General features: G+C 31.9%; 1 protein-coding gene across 2 annotated transcripts in view; it reads right to left on the bottom strand.

The window, feature by feature from the left end:
• LOC111623011 (RYamide receptor-like) overlaps positions 1 to 22,927 on the bottom strand; it is a 90,752-nt gene that overhangs the window by 8,867 nt on the left and 58,958 nt on the right. Inside the window, exons 1-2 of one of the 2 annotated variants that reach the window (XM_023365494.1) lie at positions 16,201 to 16,237; positions 4,925 to 5,735 (exon numbers count right to left, since the gene is read on the bottom strand). In XM_023365494.1, coding sequence (XP_023221262.1) covers positions 4,925 to 5,695 — 771 coding nt within the window. In that variant the 5' untranslated portion in view covers positions 5,696 to 5,735; positions 16,201 to 16,237. Of the gene's footprint in view, positions 1 to 4,924; positions 5,736 to 16,200; positions 16,238 to 22,927 lie in introns of those variants that run through there. The other variant, XM_023365502.1, reaches the window with a different exon arrangement.

Here is a 22,927-nt window from a genome sequence, read left to right as displayed (position 1 = left end):
GAATGACTTTATTTATAATAAAATTATTTTTTAAATACATTTAAATTTTCTAAATTGATAAAACACGTTCCATAAAGCAAGTTTCTGGTCTGATAGCCTTTACTTTTCCGAGTAATTTAATATTAATAAAACAAACATTTTCCATTGTAGACATTGCATAATTTCTAACCAAAGATTTATATCTTTCGGCAAAGATATACACTACTTATCCATTCTATGTTCAAAAATATCAGCGCTAATTAAAGACTTAGTGGAATAGATGTGATAAATTGTTTACTGAAAGGTTAATTTATCAAACTTCTTAACTTATTTAGACAAATTATTAAAATTCTAATTTAAGAACGAGTAACACGCTTCTAGTATCTGTCTTTGATACTTTTAATCTTACATGAACACAAATAAAAACATTTTTAAGACTATCTATTAGTAATTTTATTTCATATAATGGAAATAATCCTTTTCTTACCTAAGATATAAAATTCACTGTTTAGAAAGTAATCATATTACATTCATTTTATAAAATTTAAAAATGTATATAGCCTATACCGAAGTTAATCCGAGGATCTTACGGTGTAAGGAAGCTAAAATATATACAAAAAAAAAATTCTTATCCAAGTAGAATTAACTTTATTAGGAAGTAAAAAAAAGGAGGAAAAGTTTTTTTTAAACACGAGGATTAAATTACATCCGACATCCATCGACCAGTTCTAATGTGAAAAAAAAACAACTAAGAAATCACCTGCATGTATCTTTCTTCACCACGTACGGGTACGGAATTCATTTCCGAGTTATTAAATCGGACGATTAAAGTCCTTCCGATTCATTATTTATACTACTGTTTGACAAAATGTCGCCGACTGATAATTTGTAGCGCCTTTGTCGCGTGAAGAGGGTCGTCGTCATTCTTTATCTAATGCTTAATTAACTTTTATCGATCGCTAACCCAGACGAGCAACAAGAGAATGAGATACGCGGCTAAACCGCATCCATGCAAACATTAACCTGTTCGTCACTTCCACTCGCTTACCCACAATAATTCTGGATGCCCATCGCATATATACGACAATGAATAGTGTTAAGAGAAAAATATCCGATTTCAGTAGAAATATAGCAATCGGTTCGGTAGAAAAAACATTCGAAAAGTTTCTTCTACAAGCGGTAACTTCATACAAGAATGGAAATGTGAGACACAGAGACAATGTAAATTATTAAAAAAATATATTATATTTTTTGCCACATCATTCTCTTATCAGATGCATTATTCTTCAGAAAAAAGTGTCAAAAAAATGTCACGTTTAGAGTAAACTCTTTTAAAATATAAAATCTTATTTTACACAATGAAAATGTCAAGTATTTCCAGTGATATAATAACAAATATTTGGTTTTAAAGGAAAAATGATAGAAAATAACTCAGAGAAAGTAAGATATTTTTTATACATTACGTTTTCTTAACAATCTAATAAATGAGTATGGTAATTTATACGCGATAATCTATCAGTTAAGTGTTAAATGGAAACAACGTTCGGTTCGATTGAATAAACAACGTCGGTTTATTAATATAGAAAACGCTTTTTTATATAAGGTTAGTGTACTTTAACACGTGTCATAATAAAGAAAAAAAAAGAGGAGAGTCGATTTATTTCGGAGAAATTATACAGTAACTAAATAATAAAACATTTGGTGTAGGGTATAAAGGTATGGAATTGGTCTTCGTAAAGTTGTTTGTTGGAGGATTATTTTCGTCTAAAATTGGAATTTTTGTTCTTTCGGATTCCAATTTACTTCTTTGTGTTTGTCTCACTTTTTATTCATTCCATCCGGGTTATTAACCGGATAATCAAAAAGGATTTGTCCGAGAGGCGTTCAGTGAATGACTTTCTATTTAGTTTGTTCTATAACTAACGAGAATAGAGAAAATAAAACATTTCGAATAAAAAAATAAAAACTTCTTTACTAATTCTAATAAAACGTTATTACTTTCATCTGTTTTAAGTACACAGATTGCAAACAAACTGTATATGGGATAGCTTTAAATTAAAATAAGAAGACACCAGTAACATCAACATGCCAAAATTTTAAAGGGGTAAAGGGGTTAAATGAGAAAAATTTCTCAGTGAAAATTACCCATCGTTAGATCTAATTGACCTTTTTCTAACGATTAACAATGCAACAATTGTTCGTCTAAATGAAGTCGACACGATCGATGGAGAAGTCGAAGACTAAATTTATTTACATTATATTAATTACTTTAGAATTTTGTTTTTCCGAAGATAAATTAAGAATTATTATTTTTTTTTTACTGAAAAATTAAATTTTGAAATTTTTATTAAAACCATGGAAATACGACATTTTTTTTTTTAAAGGTAAATATTGGGTCTTCTATTTATAGTCTTATCATTAAAAATTAAGACGTAATATAAATAGATACTTGTCTATATATTCAAATAAAACAGTTAAATTAATATCTTACGAATAGTTTCTCTCAAACTATTTGAAGAAACCATTTACTGGTTATTTCATTGAATCAGTGTAATAATTCTTCCAATGATTATACAATGAATACGGTTACATATTGTTGAAAAAAAAGAAAACGAAGAGTTTTACGAGAATTCCTACGTATAATCTAAAATATAGAATATTTCGGAGTTATTCTGATATATGCAATTGCTGAAATATGCATCAAAACTCATTTGCATGGCCTCTTGCAAATGAGTTTCGAAGATGAAATTAATATGACATTTCAATGAATTTTCCAGCTATTCTCGTAGAATTCTAAACACGTTATTATCGAAGTAGAAAAGTATAGAATGAAATACTGATAAACAATAATTGATAGAAATGGAGTACGACACGAGAAATATCGCAGATAGACGAATATAGTGTATAGTATTAGGATTAAAAGAAAATACATAAAATACAACTTACATTCAAATATGATGTAAAGTAGTAACCTTTTAGCACAGCGGGGACAAAGGGGGTACGGCTTTGTTAATTAGACCCACCTGCGGTGAGACGGTAGTACAATTGCCATATTGTAAACGAACGAACGTAAACAAGTGGCGGACGTTTGTGTAAGCTTCACTCTCGTCGGGTGACGGCGGACCCGAGTGTAAGCTGTTCGGGCAAAGGAAAGGGATTGTGATTGGTCGGAAGTCCCCGTCCAAAAACCCTTAAATTGCGGGCCGAACGAGAGGAAAGGAGAGAAGGGCAAGAGACTGGTACACGGTAGTCTCAGGCACTTGGGAAGCCCGCTGAGCGTAAAGAGAGAGTGTTCTCCTCTGTTAATCTTCTCAGGGACGGGTTAGTGCTGAGACCGGACCGACCGTGCAGTTGAGCCGACTCCGAAAGCTGACTGAGGTCTCTCCCAAGAGTATTAGTTTCCAGACGCCAATCTGGCACGTGAATTCACCACGCATGATCTTCCTGTACATATGCTACGTTTATAACTTGTACAACTGTAAATAAACTATATATATATTCAATTTGAGTGTGGAGGNAGGAGCAATCAAACAATCCCAAGAAAGATTAGTTTTGTTATCTATGATTTATTTTCTCTTTCATTCGATAGATAAATAAATAAATAAAATTTTATTAATGTTAGATAAATGCATCGTTTCTAATGGTTATTTCTAGTGTAATGCGACAACGTTGATAATTACATTCATCTCGTGCATTAATTTTCGACCCCCCTACAACACTGTTGATTATTCCGTTTTATATGAATTCCATGTTGTACGAGTCACTTAGATTTTACAAATACGTGAGCCGTTCACAGCCCGGTACACGTATTTGTAAAATATAAGTGACTCGTACAACATGGAATTCATATAAAACGGAAAAATCAACAGTGTTATAGGAGAGTTGACTGGTAGACTGAAGAAAAATGTACCCAAACATTCTTTTAGTTTAATTTTTAAAATGTTAGTAACAAATGAAATCGAATTCAATAAATATTATTAATTCAGAAATGATCTAATCAATTGTTCGCAGACAATTACACTCATAATTCTATAATATCAATAACAATACTTGATTAATATCTCATTCGAATTCGTAACTTAGTTAAATCTATGAAATGGAATCATTTAATTGAATCTCTCCAATCGAATATATGCCCCTCTTTATATTTACTTTTTTATGATGATGAACACACACGCTTTAAATTAAACAGTAAAGAATTGTATCTAGTTTTTGATAACACAAGCTTTCTCCATACTTTAAATTATAAAATTCTTTGATACTGTATTTTCACGGTCTCAATGACAGCTTCCTGTTTTTGGGATGCATTCCGATAATGAGTTAACACGGAGCTGTGATGAATTCCACATTGTCTATCCTCCATACTTTTCGACACGTGTTTAAAGTGACTTTTATAATAAATTAACAGTTCGAATAAGTGATGATCTTGCAAAATGACATCTCCAGAAAATTGATCATGACAATTTACTGGTCGGTTAACCAATTTTTTCAATAGAAACAATATTTTGTATATAATACGTGTGACTTCGTAGAATGCTAAATTAAACTCATTTACGCAACATTTGTGTGTTTCAAATAAATTTAGAAATTTAATTGTAAAGTGAATAGAGATAAATTACGTAATATAATAGCATTCTATCGTTCTAATGATTGAAATGGAATTCAAACTTGGTATGTAATTTGTATATATACGAAAATTCTTTGCGCTTCACCTCTAAAATTTAAATCCAAAGACTTTCTAGGCAAGAAAAAAAAAATACAAAGTTTAAAGAGAATTACTAAATTTAAAATTAAAATGTATTTTTCGATCGTAATGAAAACGTTTTCAGAAGTCAGATGCTCTTATATACGTTTAGAAGTAAAAAAAAGACAAAAAGTGACAAACGGGGAAAAGGACAAAAATGGCACGATAACAACTATTTATTATTCATAAAAATTCACTTGCCTTTCTTTTGGACGCAGCCAATCTCTGGTCTCTGACATCCTCCGCTTCTCCTGGAGTCCGTTTACCCCAAACCACAATGGCTATCCTCGTGTACGTGTAAATGAGCACCGTCAGAGGGAAGAAGTACTGCAAGATCATCAGAGCCATGCTGTAGTAGTAGCGCTGATGGTCTGTTTCCCAATCTTCCATGCAGATGTAGCGATCCGTGATGTTAAATCGTCTCCACTGTACGGGTTGCCTCAATCTGGACACGACGGCGGTGGGCAAGGGCGTCAACAAAGCCACGATCCACACCAGAACGATAATTAATTTGGACTGGAATTTGGTCATCCGTGGTCGAAGGGGATACAGGATGGCTATGTATCGATCTACGCTGATGGCTATGAGTGTGTAGGCGCTGACGAAGACGGAAGCGGCTTGAGCGTAAGAAACCAACACGCACATGATGGCTCCGAAAGGCCAATACTGTAGCAACAGATTGGACACGAAGCCAAAGGGAATACATAAGCAGGCCATCAGGATGTCTCCCACGGCCAAGTTGACGATGAAGAAATTGGTGACGGTGCGCATCCGCTGATAGGCCAGAACTATGTAACAGACCACGCCGTTGCCACCGATGGCGGCCACCGATATGGTGATGTACATGATGTACATGAGAGCCTCCACGGCCTTCAGAACTTTGGTATTGTCGTCTTCGGTAATGTTGTTGGGAATTTCGTTCCAAGACAGAACGGCGGGAGTAGTGAAATGATGCTGGCTGCTATTGGCCATTCCGAGGCCAGTCTTCAATTATACACATTTGACATAATTCCTGGCAAAAAAAGAAGTAATTATTAAAAATAAAACCGGACAATAAATCCACTTAAATAAATTCACGTATAGAAAGAACAAAAAAAAAGAGTCTTCAATATTTGTCTTTCTATATTTGCTTTTAGACAAATTTGTATATATCTAGGCGGAGGAGTTTCAAAATCAAGGTAGACTCTGCCGTGAAATATTGTCATTCTATTGATGTTAGATGGACGAATATTGCAGACTTTTTTGTATTTCTTCTATATGTGAATTTATCTAAATATATTTTAAATTTTGTTCGGATACAATACATAGGGCCTACATATAAGTATTCAATACAATAAGATTATCAAATGATTCTAATCATTATCCCTAGGAGTACAGACGTCCGGATACTGCAATACCGATACCGCATCGATACTTTCTTTCGATACTCAGTACTTTTTGTACTCGATTCTTTTGGTCCCATACCAGTACTTACATAAATACTTTACCAGGAATATCGTTACATTTTTCAATGTGCAGACACTGTTTTATCTTTTCACCAACGATTTCTTATCTATCTCTATCCCTCTATCTACTATACTGTTGGAATAATAGTACCCACAGAGCCCATTAGCAGGACTATATCTGGGGTTTTTTTTGGGGTTCTTTTTTGTACATAAGACGTCGTACGAGTGTAAACTGATGCACTGACTTCTGAACTAGATAACTGGGATTCACATTCTTAGAGTAAACAATAATGGGGCCCACTCCGCCTTCATTGTAATGAATACGGTACACTTATCACTCATTTTTGCGGTCCATTTTAAGCGAGTTTGAAATAACACCGTGGACAAAAGAAAACCAATCCTCTTTTTTTACAGATATTATTTAAAATTCCAATACATATAACGAAGTTTTAGTTTGAAAAATGTATAGAGAATCGAAGAGTAATTTTAACAAAACGTCAACATAGAAAATTTTACTGCTCTTTTAACGACAGGAATGCATTCTACGGTTTTCAAAAGACGAGTTTACTTTTGTGGGACTCTTTCAACCTCTCTTTATTACAGAGCGATTCAAATTCTCCAGGGGAGAGGACTGGCGATCGAAATGTCAGCAATCCCGAGAGGAGCAAGGGACATTCGAAAAAAAGAATTCTAAGGAAGTCAGACGGTTGCTCCTGTAAAGTGAGGATGATGACAACGATTTCTCGAGAGTTCCGACTTTTATATCTGCAATCTGTTTCACACTTTACAAAAATAATATTCCGTTGTCGACGATAACTCTAAAAAATGTCTTTGTGTAATTTCCTTACGTAACGTGTAAAAAAGTATAAAACATAAAATTTCATGAATTTTTACATTACGAATTTTATAAACGAATAAAAATAAACAATTCAAATAAATTTAACAAAATAAAATATACGAAAAGTTACGCAAGTTTAATTAAATTTAACAACTTTTCTCGAAAAGGCGGTAAGAGTTAATCGAAATTTTTGAAGATTTTAACAGATATTTCATGCTAAAACTACTTATTTTTTATGAGAAAGTCAAACGGAATTTGAATTGCAGTTATTCTTTAGCGCTTTTCCTACCGAAACGGCAGAAGGAATTAAATAAATGGAATCAATTTTAATAAGAAAAGAAAAGAGCCATTCGATCATACCATAAGAAAAGTATCGAAATATTATCGATCACATAAAGTCGACGTTATTACTAAAAGACATTCTGAAAATTCTAATACCTTCGTCCCAAAATAGCTTCTGAAAGAACTAATCTTCGATTCTCCAAATGTTTATTATTCCTGTCATTATTTTCTTTTATAAGGAAAACGCGGATGTTTTTAAATGATAATTTTCTTCTTTGTTTATAGAAAAAATTGCAAACATCTCTAGTTCGTTTTCTTCAATAATTGAAAAGAAATGATATTCAAATATACATGCCATTTGTTACGATCCTTTTAAACTTTAGAAGAGATAAAGAGGATTGACCTTAGCGACAGATTGTTCGACGACGGACTGACGTTAAGACCAAGATTATAAACGTAGAGTTTAATAAGAATAAGATTAAAATTTTCAACATTCAATATTCTATTGTAAATTAAATAAATAATTTTATCGTAGAAAGTTAATATCGTCGTTGAAAATAGAGAAACTGCGAGGGGACGAAAACGACAAAAACAGGATATCGAGATTACACTTAAACCGGATTAACGGTGTATAAGAACACCTAAATTTCATCGATTTCTGTATTTCCGATCGATTCGACGAGTGTAAAGTTTGTCGCTATCAACTTTAAAGTACCACAGAAGCTTTGGATCTTGATACAGAGAAGTAACAAGATCCAAAAACAATGTTCGCAAAGTAATGTTTATGCTAATTTAACTTAATAAATACATTCACTGATCATTTGTAAAATAATTATCTATTTTTGTTGTAAGAAATGATAGAAAGTCGATAATTTCATCTCTAATTTAGACTAATGATTGAGCATCTTTCGCTTTAGTGAAAAGTATCATAAAAGTTTAAAGTATATTACGTTAAAGGAACGAACAATTATTTATTGCGACGTCGTCACAATGTCGGGCTACAATTTTTAATCATCTTTTAATTTAAAACTAGACCGGAAGTTCGTACATAGTTAATTGGAATCTCTGGCCCTTAAGCTTTCCATATCTGGTCTGCATTTTAGCGGTATCTTACCCCTGTACAGTACATCATTCTCCTGATGACAATTGAGTCATGCCGGTCATCTATCTAACTCCGTAATGGAGAAAGTTTCGATTTGAAATTACGTTAATTCCGTACTAGAACGGAAGTTCGTATATAGTTTATCGTGACCTACGACCACGAAGTTTTCCATATCAGTCTCTGTTTCATCTACCTAACTCGTGTCTCGAGATTAAAGATGGACAGACAACATACGGATGACAGTGAAATGTATAAGTCTGCAACAACAAGTGAAGTCATCAAATGTAACCTGATAAAGGCTATAATAAACTCAAATGTTAGTTATTAAAGAATTTGTGTTGGAATTTGTGGTTATTTACAGTTCCATTAACGAACGAAAGTAGCTGAAAAAGTCGATACCCATCGTAATCCTCCTATTAGCGTAGAGAAGTTACATTTCATTGATTAGTAATAGCATTCCTGGAAAAATGCCCACTTGTGAGATATACGTCTAGGCAATTTTTCCGTTCAAAATGCATATCCTAATTTATAAATGATTCTATTGCTAGAATTAGACGTTATCTACGATATCGTAAAATTATTTAGAGGTTTTGAACGTTCTGTGCCTAAGGTAGGGATCCCAGAAGATCTTACTCACTGCCTGGAAATACAATAAAGAAAGAAACTTCATAAATTACAAGACAAGTTAAGACTTACACAAATTGGCACATATCAGAGGGTTATTTGTTCTATGTATTAAAAGAAATCTAAAATTTAATTTAATATTATTCATTCAAATAAAATATTTTTCTACATCTGTTAATTTTCTATCCCGATAAAAAAAACATTACATTTGACTTATTAGAATTAATTGAAAACTTATTGTTTTTGTAACATTCAGATATTATATTTATCTTCTTTGTAAAGCTGCCCCGTTTGGCGCTATCAAAACAATGCCATCTGTATAATTTATACGTATCACTTCATTTATTATTATTATTTCATCTTAATTTTGAGTAAAAATAACAGCAAATTTTGTATCAATGAATTGAATAGATAAAGCAATAAAGAATTTCCTTGGAGCAATCCAAGTTGTCAGCGGCCCACGCAGACTATAAAATATGGGTGCAATAGCTGTAAAAAAAAGGGCAACATACATTACGCAAGACGTTGAAACTCTATAATTCAACGTTGCATAAGAGCTCCCATAATGTCCTCGGGGCTAACTTACTCTTGAATGCGGATTTGGTTAACATAGATAAAGTTACATGGGACAATAGACAAATCATACTTAGAAAACATGATCAGGATTTCCGTATATTCTGCTGGACAAAACAATAGATAAACTGAACATGTTTACTCTTAACATTGTAGTTGCACCATTCAATAGAAAAAAGTTAGGCCAATATTGTCTAGAATTTACTTTCTTGATGAAACTAGCTCGACCATAGTCATGCAGATCTTCAATAGAGGATCATGAGTTCTTACTACAGCTTTCCACTGTGAAATCTTTGATCGAGTTTCAAGTTTCCTGAATGCTTTGAGTGAGGATTCTAAAGTAATTTCAAATGTAAAGAAACTACTTCTAAAATATTAATTTAAGAGAAAAACAAAGCAATATTGTGGCTTGTTAAATTGGATCAAAGTTTGGTCCGGTCATAAAATCGTTTACAACGGCACGAAAACATCTACAATTAAGCAAGTTGGAGGAAGACCACCCATATTCGGGTCAGAGCGAAGGTAAAAGAGTCTTTCTGATTGTTCGGAAGTTGGCTCCCAACAGAAATTTAAATTGGGCAGACGGAGGAATGTTATTGTTCTTATGTTCAATTTAAATCGCATTCTACTTTAGTTTAAATAATGCTGGAATGTTCCAGTGTGTGATGTAATTAAATAAACGTTCGCTTTTTCGAATACCATTTTCTATATTTTTTGCTTTTTTAGCAAGATTTTACACCCGAAATTATTTTTTTAGTCATTAAATATTTCAACATAAGTCATTATGTAATTAGCATGAGGATTTTAAATGTAGGCACTTCCCGGAATCGGTAAATAATCCGATATTCTTTATGCTCTGTTCGGTACCAAGTAAATATTTAACTAAATTCTTCTCTTTTAAGTTAAATAAGATTGAAAAGTTTACTTAATTAACCATTTTCAAATTGTTAATTACATAAACTTTTAGAGAAAATCAATAATTATTCCAAATTACGTGTCCTTCATCACAAAAGTAGGATTTATTTTTTCTCCGTGTTATACAATATTCCTTTTCTGAGATTTATTCCTATTCTAAGTATATTCTCTCTCATAAAAATATCTAATTACAATAAAAATTTATCATCCTATAAACACGTCATTATTTTTATGAAATTTTTAATTAAAATAATCAATATTTCAAAAAAGTAATAAACTTTCACTACGATCTTCCAAATTTTATTTTATAGCTTGTTTTATACTTTCTATAAATCGATTATAATACTGAATATTTTTTTCTTGTAAAATGAGAGAGAATCCCTTTTCCTCCTCCGATAATAACTTTTATTAATAATAGAGTGAAGGATTCTATAAATTGAAATTTTGACTCTCCGTTCTCCTCACTCTTTCTGTTGTTTATGACACATATAGAAAACGATGTTGCGATTGTTAGACACTTGTGAAGAAAAATATGATCAATCACTATCACGATTTTATCATTAACCACGTTTTTTCGTTTATCATCACCCAGTCGTCTTATTGTGTGTCTGGGTGATGATATGGGTTGTGACCAAGGGCGTACCCAGCGAGGAGCAGGGAGGTGTTTAATGTATTAACCCACTACTAACTACCAGTGTTCAGTGGTTTTATCCATTCGGCCATTAGTGAGCACTGGAATATTTTATTAAATCATCCTGTAATAGTTAATAAATCTTTTAAGTATAAAGTTTTTAGTTATATTATTGTAAATAAGATATTTTTTTTTTTACCTTGTGGACACTAAGAGGATATTTTTAGTATGTCCATTATGGGTCACAACCAGAGGATCTGAACTAGACGGGGGCATCTCATATTAGTTTCGAGTAAGTGGGGAGGGAGAGTGAGACTTCAAGACAGATGGCTCTAGTCAATTATAAAATTAAAGAAAGTAACGTTCTTAAACATAACCCATTATTATATAAAGGTTATGTTTAAGAACGTTACTTTCTTTAAACTATTTTTCTAGTCCCTTTCTGCTAATGATTATGCTATGCTGTTTAGAATAATTCTAATTTCTTAATTACCTACAAGTGATTCTAGATTACTATATAAAATAAACTCTATGTATATATATATATATATAAGATGAAATGTGTAATTTTGATAGCTATAACAGTTAAACGAGAACCGTCTACAGGACCCCTTTAACTCGTAATTTTTCACGAGGAATCTAACGATGCTACTTAAAATAGCTAAAGTGACATATGTGCTGGGTTATTAATTAAAATTTACCGGTATACATCGGCGAGACGACCCCATTTCCGTTCCAACTTGGACACCTAATACCCGCTGTTTATAGCTTTAGGACATCGGAAACCGAAGATCTGATAATTTCTTCGGCAAAATAGGAATTAAAATTATGATTAGATGTTCATATTATTATTGCTCATCGCTTTAAAAGCGAAAAAATTAAATTATTTCAGAAGATTATTATATAAACTTTCATTTTATTGCAGTTTCGGTTTCGTTTCACATCTCGCATAGATGTTATTTATATTACCATTTATATAATTTATTAATTAATTGAGTTTGATTCTTATTTATATCGAAAAATTACTAATATATTCCTTGTCAAACTCAAAGGATAATGTAAATCGACTCGACTTTCGTTTCCTTCTAATTTGATTTAAGCAATTTCTTTCGAGAATAGAAATTCCTTCTATTGTTTTGAACGTACTGTACTGTACTTCTCCCAAGTGCAAATTAGTAGACTACACTTGTGTATATGTTAACATGGGAAACACACAGTCTTCGTCTTCTGGTATATACATTGATATTACCACACTTATCAAACTTAAACCGTTAATTTTAAGACTTTTAGCCGTTATACAAAGTAAAAATATTTTTTCCAATACCTAATTATTTGTTTTAAAAACACTAAGTTTTATTTTTAAACTTGTGTATCGTTTATTGCTATATTGGTTCCCGTTAACAGGAAAATGTTTTCTTTGCTCGAGTTTTAATAAAAGTTGAACCATTAAGATTCATTCCATTTACATATTTCATACAACTTTTAAAAGATAATTCATTGAAAAGTGTTTTCGTCGTATACGAGGAAAAGAAAAATTTATTATTTATTTTAATTTCAAGCTAAAAATACTATTCTTAATGCGAGTGTATAGATCAAAGAGAAAGAAATAACTCAGTTGATACATTGCTTCAATTTCTATACCACGAAGAATCAGAGGAAATCTACAGATGCAATGTAATTCTAACTTTATTTTCACAGATAGTATCAACCAACAATCGTCTATAGACACTATAAAATCAAGTGTATCTGTAAGTTATAAGACAGAATTAGGCTATATTCAGAGATAGAAAAGCATAAAAAAGAAACACTCAAAAAATCTTTTTTTGTTTCGAAAAGACATTTGATTGAAGAAAAATTCAATCAAAAGCCCTATTGTAAACTTTCGTATTGTCCGATTTCATTAATAAAACAGAATGTTAATAAATCCTTTAATAGTATTAGTTAATTAATTTTGAAAATATCGGTAAGCAATCCCATGAGATAGATGTTTACCATATTTAAGAGATTGGTTAATCAAATCAATAAAGGCATTGATTTATTAATGTAATACGCAACGTTTCGATAAAAGCATAAAGTGTATTATGGTCTTTCTACTAGTAAAGTAAACACAATTTAACAACTTTTAATTTCGTATGCTATTCTAATTTATCATAAAATTAAACTCTTATTTGATAAAATCGTATACGTCGCATAAATATATACTATATTAACAATAAATAATTGGAAAACTATTACATTTGTCAAAGTGACAGTAGCGTGTCCTTGCCTACTCTTTAACAATTGTCATACACGAAAGTTGTCATATTTAATTATACATTATTCTTACAATAAGTTAAATCAATGTAAAGTTATCATTAATATTGGAATTTCTAAATTTATATATATATAAAAGAAGTTGTAATTGGTGAAAAAGTAATATTTTGCACCAGTAAATTTCGAAAACGTTTAAGTAAACTGTTCGCTTTATCCTTAGGCGGAGTCAATAACCTGTTCGAGTAGAAGTAATTTTTAAGCATGAAAAATGTACGATTAACCGAATTTTAATACATCAAAGAAATATTTTATAAGATTTTTAGCATTTATATAAATCATTTGACTAAATATTGGCTAATTATTTTGTATTTGTTGTGAAACAGTGTTCTTTTCCCATTGTTGACTTATTAAACACTGACTTTATAGTGTATTTTGAAGATGCGTGGCAAATTTTCATCGTTGGTGCGGTACATTGTTTTTCTGTACTCGTTTCGGGCTGTTTTTGCCTCCCCCCTCAACCAACTATAATACAATGCGTGTTGATTACTTATTACAATACAGAGTATGCACATAAAGACTAATAATGACACATAGACGTATCTTTAAATTATAAGTTGTATAGATTAAAATCGTATAAAATTCTATTTTACTATTAACTTACGTTTAAAATCATTTGTGAATAGATTATTTGTATTATTTATACATTACTATCACAAAGTATAAACTACGTAGATGAACCTTTTTCTTCCCCCTTCTAACATTCCCCTGGTGTTGTCACGTATGAGAGTTGGCCTCCATGTGTCAAAAGCTGATTTTTATATTTTAAATTATTTTTTATATAGTATATTAAGCCAGTTTTCATTTATTTTTAGACTTCGGTTTTTATTTACACTTAGAAACTAAGTCAATAATTTTTGATTTTTATACTTTCCAATCTTCGTAACAACAGCGTATAACTCTACTAGTTATAAATTAGTGTAAATAATCTCGAGAACGTTTTCATAAAGGCCGTGTATTGGGTCGTAATGAAAATTTCCAAACGAGTAATGATGATACATCGAGTTATAAACACAGTTTTCATCAACAGTATAAAGCTGAAAGTTGTAATCGATTTCTGCCTTAGATTGAAGACCGCAGTCTACTACAAGCCGTTTCGTATATCCCACGACAAATTGTCGTGTACAAAACTGCCACGTATATTAGACCATTTGTTACGTAATCTCATAAAGTCCCGTATCCATTGTCTACAAACTGTAACGATTACAATTTTGATCCGACACGAAGAAATAATGGTGAAGACTTTTAAAACTGGCAAAAACCATCCGGAATTCGATATCCGGACGACGAGTAAATTAAGAAACTTATTGTATTGTACGTTCTGTTCAAGACTGCTGACTGTATTTTACACATTAAAAGTGTATTGAAAAAAACTAAATTTAATTCTTCTATTCGACCGTAAACTAGTAGTAGCCTATATAAAAATATTTGTCTAAAATGAGAATAGAGCGCAGATTCATTGGATAAGTAGGCGTTCGAATATATTGTGTGACGGTTATATTTGATTTGTATTTGAAAGAAGAAAATTGCACGTTGCTCTCCAACATAAATCATCTAAAAGTGTATTTAAAGTGACAAAAGTGATTTAAACGAATGAAATAAGTTATGTCGATAGAATAGTGACAATAATCATATTTCTACAATACGCTTTATATTTTATATAAATGCCTTTTTATCTCGTATTTTGATAGTTTTTATTTACTTCATTCGAGTTAGAATGCGATAAAAGTGAAATGAAAACCAGAATCCCTAAGCAGGACCAGCGAGAGCTCGTAGAAAGGCAGATAATTAATGGGCCCTTTTTGTCTTTTTGAGATTCCTTTAGCCATCGTTTTTTTTTTGAATACGTAAAGTTATTTTATTTACTTCTTTTTATTATCTTCTGTTAGTAAAAATAACATTAATTTTATAGGGGTAGGAACCAGCACGAACCACTAAGTTTTCTTCGGATCCAGAGAAAAGTCTCTAGTTTCCCTGCCACTCGACAGCCACGTTCGACTCCAATTCGTTTCAAATAATAAAAAAAACCATTAAAAGTTTAAAAAAACGACAAAACAACAAAATATTAATTTAGTCTTTTTTTAAGAAGGAGAAAACACCGCATATTTTCCACCTTCTACGCACAGAAGAGAAGAGCGCCATTCCGCTCCGCGTACTCAACAGGTGGAGAGACGACGGAAGACCGATCGACTGCATTCCCACACTCCTCACGCTACTCGACATTGGTTAAACTTCGCTTTTCGAGTTCGTTAGATCGGCGAGATCTTTAAAATTCGGCGAAAGCTCTAGTCGCGTGTGTGCAACACGTATTTCGAGACATTCGTTAAATTAGTCGAATAGAGGTTTTACCTGGTCCGAATCGGGCTACAAATTCTTTGTCAGGATAAAACGAGGAGTGAAAAAATCCAAAGTTTACGTCGGCAACAATCTCGAGAACTGGAAAAGAGGAAAGAGGATGCGACCTCTTTAATACCCTGATGTGGACGGAAACAAACTCTTAGTAACGGCGAACGAAAGGTAAGTCCCGCTTCGGATTGGTAAAACTCGAAAGAAAAGGGGAATCGACCGAGAGAAACTCTTTCGACTTTTCTCGAGGGAGCACCGACCGACAAAAGGAGTTTCTACTCTCTTTTTTTCCGGTCGCGAACGTTTTCTCGTCGGCGCCGCGCTTCGAATTACACGCGATCCACCCTCCCGTCGGAGGTTTGGGGTAAGTCACGATCTCCCACTCGTCTCCCGACACACAGACGCACTTACCCTCTTCCTTCGTCCTCCGCCTCCGGCTCGGCCGATCAACTTGTGCGGAGATCGGCCCGGCGTCGACACCCGCGCAGGCGCCGTCCACCGGAAACGGTCGACCGCCCGCTTCCCACCTCGGACGAGTCGGCCGGTCCCGGTCTTTATCCATTCGAATCTACGACGGACCTGCGGACAAATTGGGAATATTCTTCGTCACCGGTCACGTGACGTCTGCCTGGTTATATTACAATACAGTTTATCAGTTTGTTTACGTAAATAAGTTTCTTTGTGTTTAGTTTATTGTTTAAGTTACCTGTTTAACGATAAAGATAAAAACTTATCGCAGTTTTTTTTTTTTGTTTATTCTTCTTGCCAACACCTTATTTACAACACCAGAAGTTTCGTATGCATAAAATATACATGCGGTAATTGCCACGTTTCCAGTCGATCGTCCTCTTTATGCTACGAGAATTCTCTCTTCTTATCTTTTCTGGCATAAAAAAAACAAGCATTTGACCTACAAAAATAATGTTATAGGCCTATATTTTGGGGTGGAAAGGGTGGAAATGTGAAAAACCAAACTTATGAAAGTTTTCCAAAACTTCCTTTATAGTTTCTAACGTCAATTTTAATAATTCCATTGGCTTCTCTCGTATATATTTTAAAATATATCGCGGATTAGAGACCAAACAAAAAAATAGAATCGCAACATAGAAATAAGGGTAAGTCGAGCGGTTATCTTGTCTTTAAATCATGTCGGAAACTGTAGTAACCTCGGTAAATATAATACTTTTATTAAGAAAATATACGGTGTATATATAACGTTGTAAACTCTATGTAACATTACATCGTTCTACCTAGTGTAAAATGAATAAAATCAAGATTTATCCTCCGAATTTAGAAAGTATCCATTATTTTTACGGGAATTATAAATAATATAAGTAAATTCTCGACATTGCTTTAATCGCAATCGTTATAGAAGATTCATTAATATCATTAGAATAATTATCTGTTGTATATTGCAGAGGCATAGACTCTAATAAAAGGTCTTGTTTGTAAAGGGAGACTGTTTTCTTTCTGGTGATTAGACAAAATGGAACTAGAAAAGTTTGAGTTTCTTCTATACTTTGTATTTTTTAATTGTGTTAAAATACCGTTTGCTTTTTTAACTGCAAGTACGAGAATTATGCATCTACCCTTATCACAACCGTTAAGTATAATGGTAACTATAGTGATTCTAAAACATTTTAAAATGATTGTATTATGTATCTAAAAGAACTAAAAAAAAAAGTCTATACTAAGAATGATGTTATACTATTTCAGATGCAATCGATATCAAAATATCTGTGAAATTTCCAGTCTACGCGATGAAATTTATTTCTCGAAGACGAGTACAAATATTTCACAGAACCCATCGCTCGATGTCAGATTAGATTATAAAGATTTACTTTTAAAAAGCAAAATTTCAGAAATTTTCGACAAGAAAACAAAGGAGCTTGAAAGAAAATGAACAAAATCGTACCTCTATATACACACACTAACATCCGTACATACAGAAAAAAATCCTCGAATTGTTTTACATTTCTCGACGTTCCAAGGTGTCACGAGCACAGAAATGTAAAAATCTTGGATGTTCATTTTTTGACCCATGGCCATACTTTTCCTCTGTTATATATAACAGCCAGGAAAGTAACAGGCATTGTTATCTCGTCATATCGAATGCAAATTTAAGCATATAGGTGATGTTTACTACGCAATCGATATAATAGTAAGAAATATCGATCAAGAATTTCTGAAAAGATATCATTTGTATCAAAGATAAACAATTCGGCTATATAAATTTTTTCAAAACATTAAAGAATAATATATTACTCCCCATTGAGTAATAAATGATCCCGAAGTATTCTTTCAATTTCATGAAACACAAACCTAGTTTCTAAATTTCGTCTTGCCCCGTTTTCTTCTATATTTTATTAGAAATTTTTTTTTCTATTATTGTTAAAAATTTCGATTTCGTAAAAAGAAAGAAAGATTCTGTCGTTTCCGACTTCCTTTATTTTTATTTTTTATGAATTTCTATCATTTACTGGGAGTAAACAATACCTTTCCACACACAGGTATATTTATGAAAGATTATAATTCTACAATGTTTACATTGATATATTACTATTGTTGTTGTATTATTGTACACACATGGCCTAAAGTAAAGTCTATATTTATGTATGTAAGTAATAATATCTTCAGAAAAATCTTGACTTCAGAAACAAAACATGAATTTTTAGAAGAAGTGTTATTCGTTCTATCATATTATGCCGTAGGATAAAAGATAAAATCAAAGAAAGAGACACACCGTGCCGTGGACAAACAACTACAATCCACCACCACCACCCGTATCTTCCCCGGAATAAATAAAAGAAGAATTTGTAGATAAACGGGAAAACAAGCAAACTCGAAAGAGAACAAAGAAATGCCTCATCCCACACGAGAAATTGTAAAGAACCTACTGACCATCCGCCACACATTTACCTCACTCAGTGACATAAATCTGTTGATTTTTTTTTTCTAAAATTCCAATCTGATTTTTGAAAATTAAAAATTATTAAAGGTCGTACGGTCATTTTAATTGATCCAAAATAGCGCTTATATCATTTAAGTGTATATTTTAAGCCGATATTCGATCGATTTTCGTTATGTACTTCACCAGAAAACGTTAAAATCCGACAAGCTCGTATACTGATATATAGATGCGGATCGATACGAATAGCGATATCGACTCGATTTAAAGAAGTGACGAAATTTGCTATGCCCAGTCGATAACAGTTTAGAAAGAGAAAAGTCCAATATATTGTTTTTTATTATTTCGATTATAAAATTCTAAGTAAATACATAAATATAGTTACGTCTGTACATGATAAATATGTATAATTGTTATATGAATAACATACGGAATTAATTTTTTTTGTTTTATTTTCTGTACGTTTTAATGTTTTGAAAAAGAACTATCGCCATAATATCATATAATAAAATGTTAACATTTTAATTAGGATAACAATATATCTAGTCTCTATCCAGTATCCACTCTGCCAACACTGAAGGACTTTTTAATTGGAGAGGGAGTACAGACACAACAACCAAAGAAGAAATTTTATTTAAAACAGAGTTAGTGGATTAAAAGAAAGAAGCTCAAAGACCAATACAAAAACTGGATGGAAAATAATTAGTAAAAGACAAGAAGTTTCCATTTTGAGAATAACTATAGAACAAGTACTGTATATGAATTTCTGACTGAGAGGAAATTTCTGATTACTTCGTCCTCCATATTAAGTTCTGCATGTCCTAGTCTGAAACCTGTTTCGCATTTCGCAATGTTTGACGCCACTACGTAATTACAGAGAGCATGAAGCAGTAATCTCAATATATCGACTTGGAGAAAAAACTTTTCCCATTGCACGCAATCATTTTGTGATGAGAAATTAATATTCCACACGATAACAACAGTTACCATACGGGGAAATTAATAAAGAAATGATTCCGGCAACAGATCTGACTTTCTCTTCTAATCTTCCAATAGCACAGAAAATAATCCCATAGAAAACCAATGGCAAATTCTTCCGAAGTCAAAAGAAATTTGTAAACAGAATAGAGTCGTTTGAATCCACAATTGAGGAGTTTTATAGAATTAGATACATTACCTAAGAACACTTAAATACCTTATTTTTTGAATGTGGATATTTACCTTGCTATTATATGACAGTTTTATATTTCCACTAAGTACACTCTTAATTATTGTAAGGTTAAACATTCGATAAGGGGCATAAAATTTGTTATATTTCCAACCAGACATAGATTTAGTGAAATTCCACATAAAATCATATCGAAATAATTTACTAGATAAAAATACCAAAAGTATATAGATCTTATTTTTAGCACAATGCGTAGGCTACTTCATGCACATTTATATCATTGATCATATTATATAAGTCAGCAGGCTCTACTTTCTCTTCTTGTGGGTGGAGTGTCTTTTTGCGGTTTTACTTTTAATAATAATTAAAATGAATATTTAGTTTGTGAAATTTAATTAGTTAGTAAAATTATTAAGTGGTGATATTGAATTGAATCCGAAAGAATTTATCTGGAACATCTATTAAAGATAATCGAGTCAAGTTTAGGATGGATATCGATAATTCCAAACACTGTAGAAGTTAATCACTGTTAGATATTGCTTTTTCTGAAGAATACTTAGGCAACATTAGAAAAAATCAATTCGTGATTTAGAGGTTAAGAAGAAGACTAAGAGAAACTTATTCAGTTCGGAGTGAGACAGAATTGGCAACGAAGCGAGATATTAAATGATTGTTAGATGTTATAGAGAATTTTCAGACTAAATTAGAAGAAAATATTTCAAAATGTTTTGATAAAGGAATCCATTCAATCTGTCCAATCTGAAAGAATCAATGTAGTTACATAATCACAACAGATCCAGTTTTTAATGCAAAGTAATGAAGAATGTTGTGTTGTCTATACGGTAGTTTGTATAAGCAATGTAGCAAAAAATATTTTAAAATGCTATATACTGATTAACACAATATTTCAACAATTTATTTATTATACATCGCATGTAATAATGTGTGTTGTGCATGAAAATGTAATGCAAATAGTCTTAAATGTTTAAGTAATTTGAAAAAGACATTGGATTTTTTGTTTTAACTTTTTTGTAAGATGATGCTTTCAATGTGATTTTTCTATTTGATCAAACTCTTTCGAGTCAAAAGAACTTTAAAATATGCCAAAATCCCATCCAAATTTGTTGCTATATAATGATTTAAATTCCTTTAAAATAATTCATGTACAGTACAGTACGTACAGTACAGTACAGTACCTATATTTAATATGATAATCTTGTTATAATATGCTTCGATTGTCACTGTCTATGTATAGAAAATACTTAAAAATTAAAGGGATTCGCTATTTTTACGTAAATTTCCACTTACGCCAGGTATCTTTGAAGATATTAATGGCACAAGTTGGGGAATTCTATGTATTTCGAATACGGTAACAATACAGAGATACCAATGAATAAGTTGAATGTAAAAATATTGAATCATTGACATAATAAATGTAACCATCAAATATTTTCTTTTTACATTTACCTAATACAAAAAATGAAATATTTAAATCTTTTATTGAAAACGTAATTAAAATGGATCGAATGGTGGCAAAATATTATCTGTTACTTGGAAATTCGATTTTCTTTTAAGGCTTTAAGATTCTTCCGCCACGAAATATTTCGATCAGAAATTATAATTATGAAACTTGCAGGATGCGATAAGTGCTTAGGTACCCTAATCGCGTTAATTATCGTATTCGTTTAGAAATTTTCAAATATCGACCATCGATCCTAGTTACGGTCGATTATATAAGAAAACTTTATTAATTCTAAGAATTAATGACGGTCTTCTTCCGATAATCATTGCCTTTTTTTTTTTTTCGTAAACGTCTACGAATTCCAACTTGATTTTCTAATATTATATTATTAAATACTGTATTTTAACAGGAGAATTCAGAGAACATATTTGTTAAACGGAAGTCACTAAATATACAGAAGTATCTAACATGTATTAATAATTAAACCAGACTTTACATCAAGTTCGTCGTTAAGTGTTGCGAGTGACATAGACCGATCATCTCTGATTTATACAATTATATTTTAACAAATTATAATCAGATTATGTATGAATTTTAGAGATTAATGTAATTTATCGAAAGTAAATAAAGAATTATTTTATTAGAACGTCATATATCGGAGAGATGTCAGCAAACTCTTCCGAAACTATAGCAACAAAGTGCTTTAAACAATTCTATTGTGCGAAACTTTCCTGTTTTGTTGACCACGTAAGCGGGAATAAATGTCAATTTAGTATACTAGAACTCGTGGCCATTTAAGTGAGGTTGAAGTAGCCACGTCTAAGGAATTTGATTTATATTAAAAATTGTTTGAATCTAATATTTCTAGTTTATTTTCATTTGTAAAGATTAGTTTTATTGACAAAGTATAATATAAAAAAATATTTCTCATATAAAATGCTAATCCTTTTAATTTGCTAGCTTCTCGAAGAAACTCATTCTTTCTCATTCCTCGATAAAAGGAATTTAAATCTTAAAATAGAAGGAATAAGAAAAAACATATTTCTATGAAGTTGCCTTATATTTACAGGGTGGCTAATAAATACTTTTAAATAGTTTACTTAATAAACGATACGTTAACGATAAATAAATAATCATAAAAGTTACTGTAAAAATTTTATTAATAATACTTTTTCTCTCTCCCATCTCTCCTTCCTATATGTACTGTACTCACATTCCCTCTTATTTGGACATTTTGAACGATGATGATGATGATGATGATGGTGTTGAATATGCAAGCACAATACTTAGCTGAACGTGTGACTAGATGATTGTAGGTGCATAAACAGTGTACTACAGTAGCGATAATCTACTTTCATCCTTTCGACGATACATTAGAAGAATCATCACCTTCAGACGTCAAAGGATCATCGGTCGGCTATCTTGATGTTAATGCTTTTACAGGAAATGGGTCAATGGCTGGGTGTCAGGAGTGGGGTGTGTGGAAAGATGTGGATTATCTGAAGTTGATGGTGTTGTTACCCTTGTGAATGACATTGTAATCGGTAGCTGTTTTCTTTTTTTCTTCAATTTGTCGAAGACTTGGTGAAGTAGCTGTATG

The sequence above is a fragment of the Centruroides sculpturatus genome, unplaced genomic scaffold (assembly GCF_000671375.1).
Source record: "Centruroides sculpturatus isolate CEXI.00-Female unplaced genomic scaffold, Cexi_2.0 scaffold39, whole genome shotgun sequence".
Lineage (NCBI taxonomy): Eukaryota > Metazoa > Arthropoda > Arachnida > Scorpiones > Buthidae > Centruroides > Centruroides sculpturatus.
This window is presented reverse-complemented; position numbering and strand designations above follow the sequence as displayed.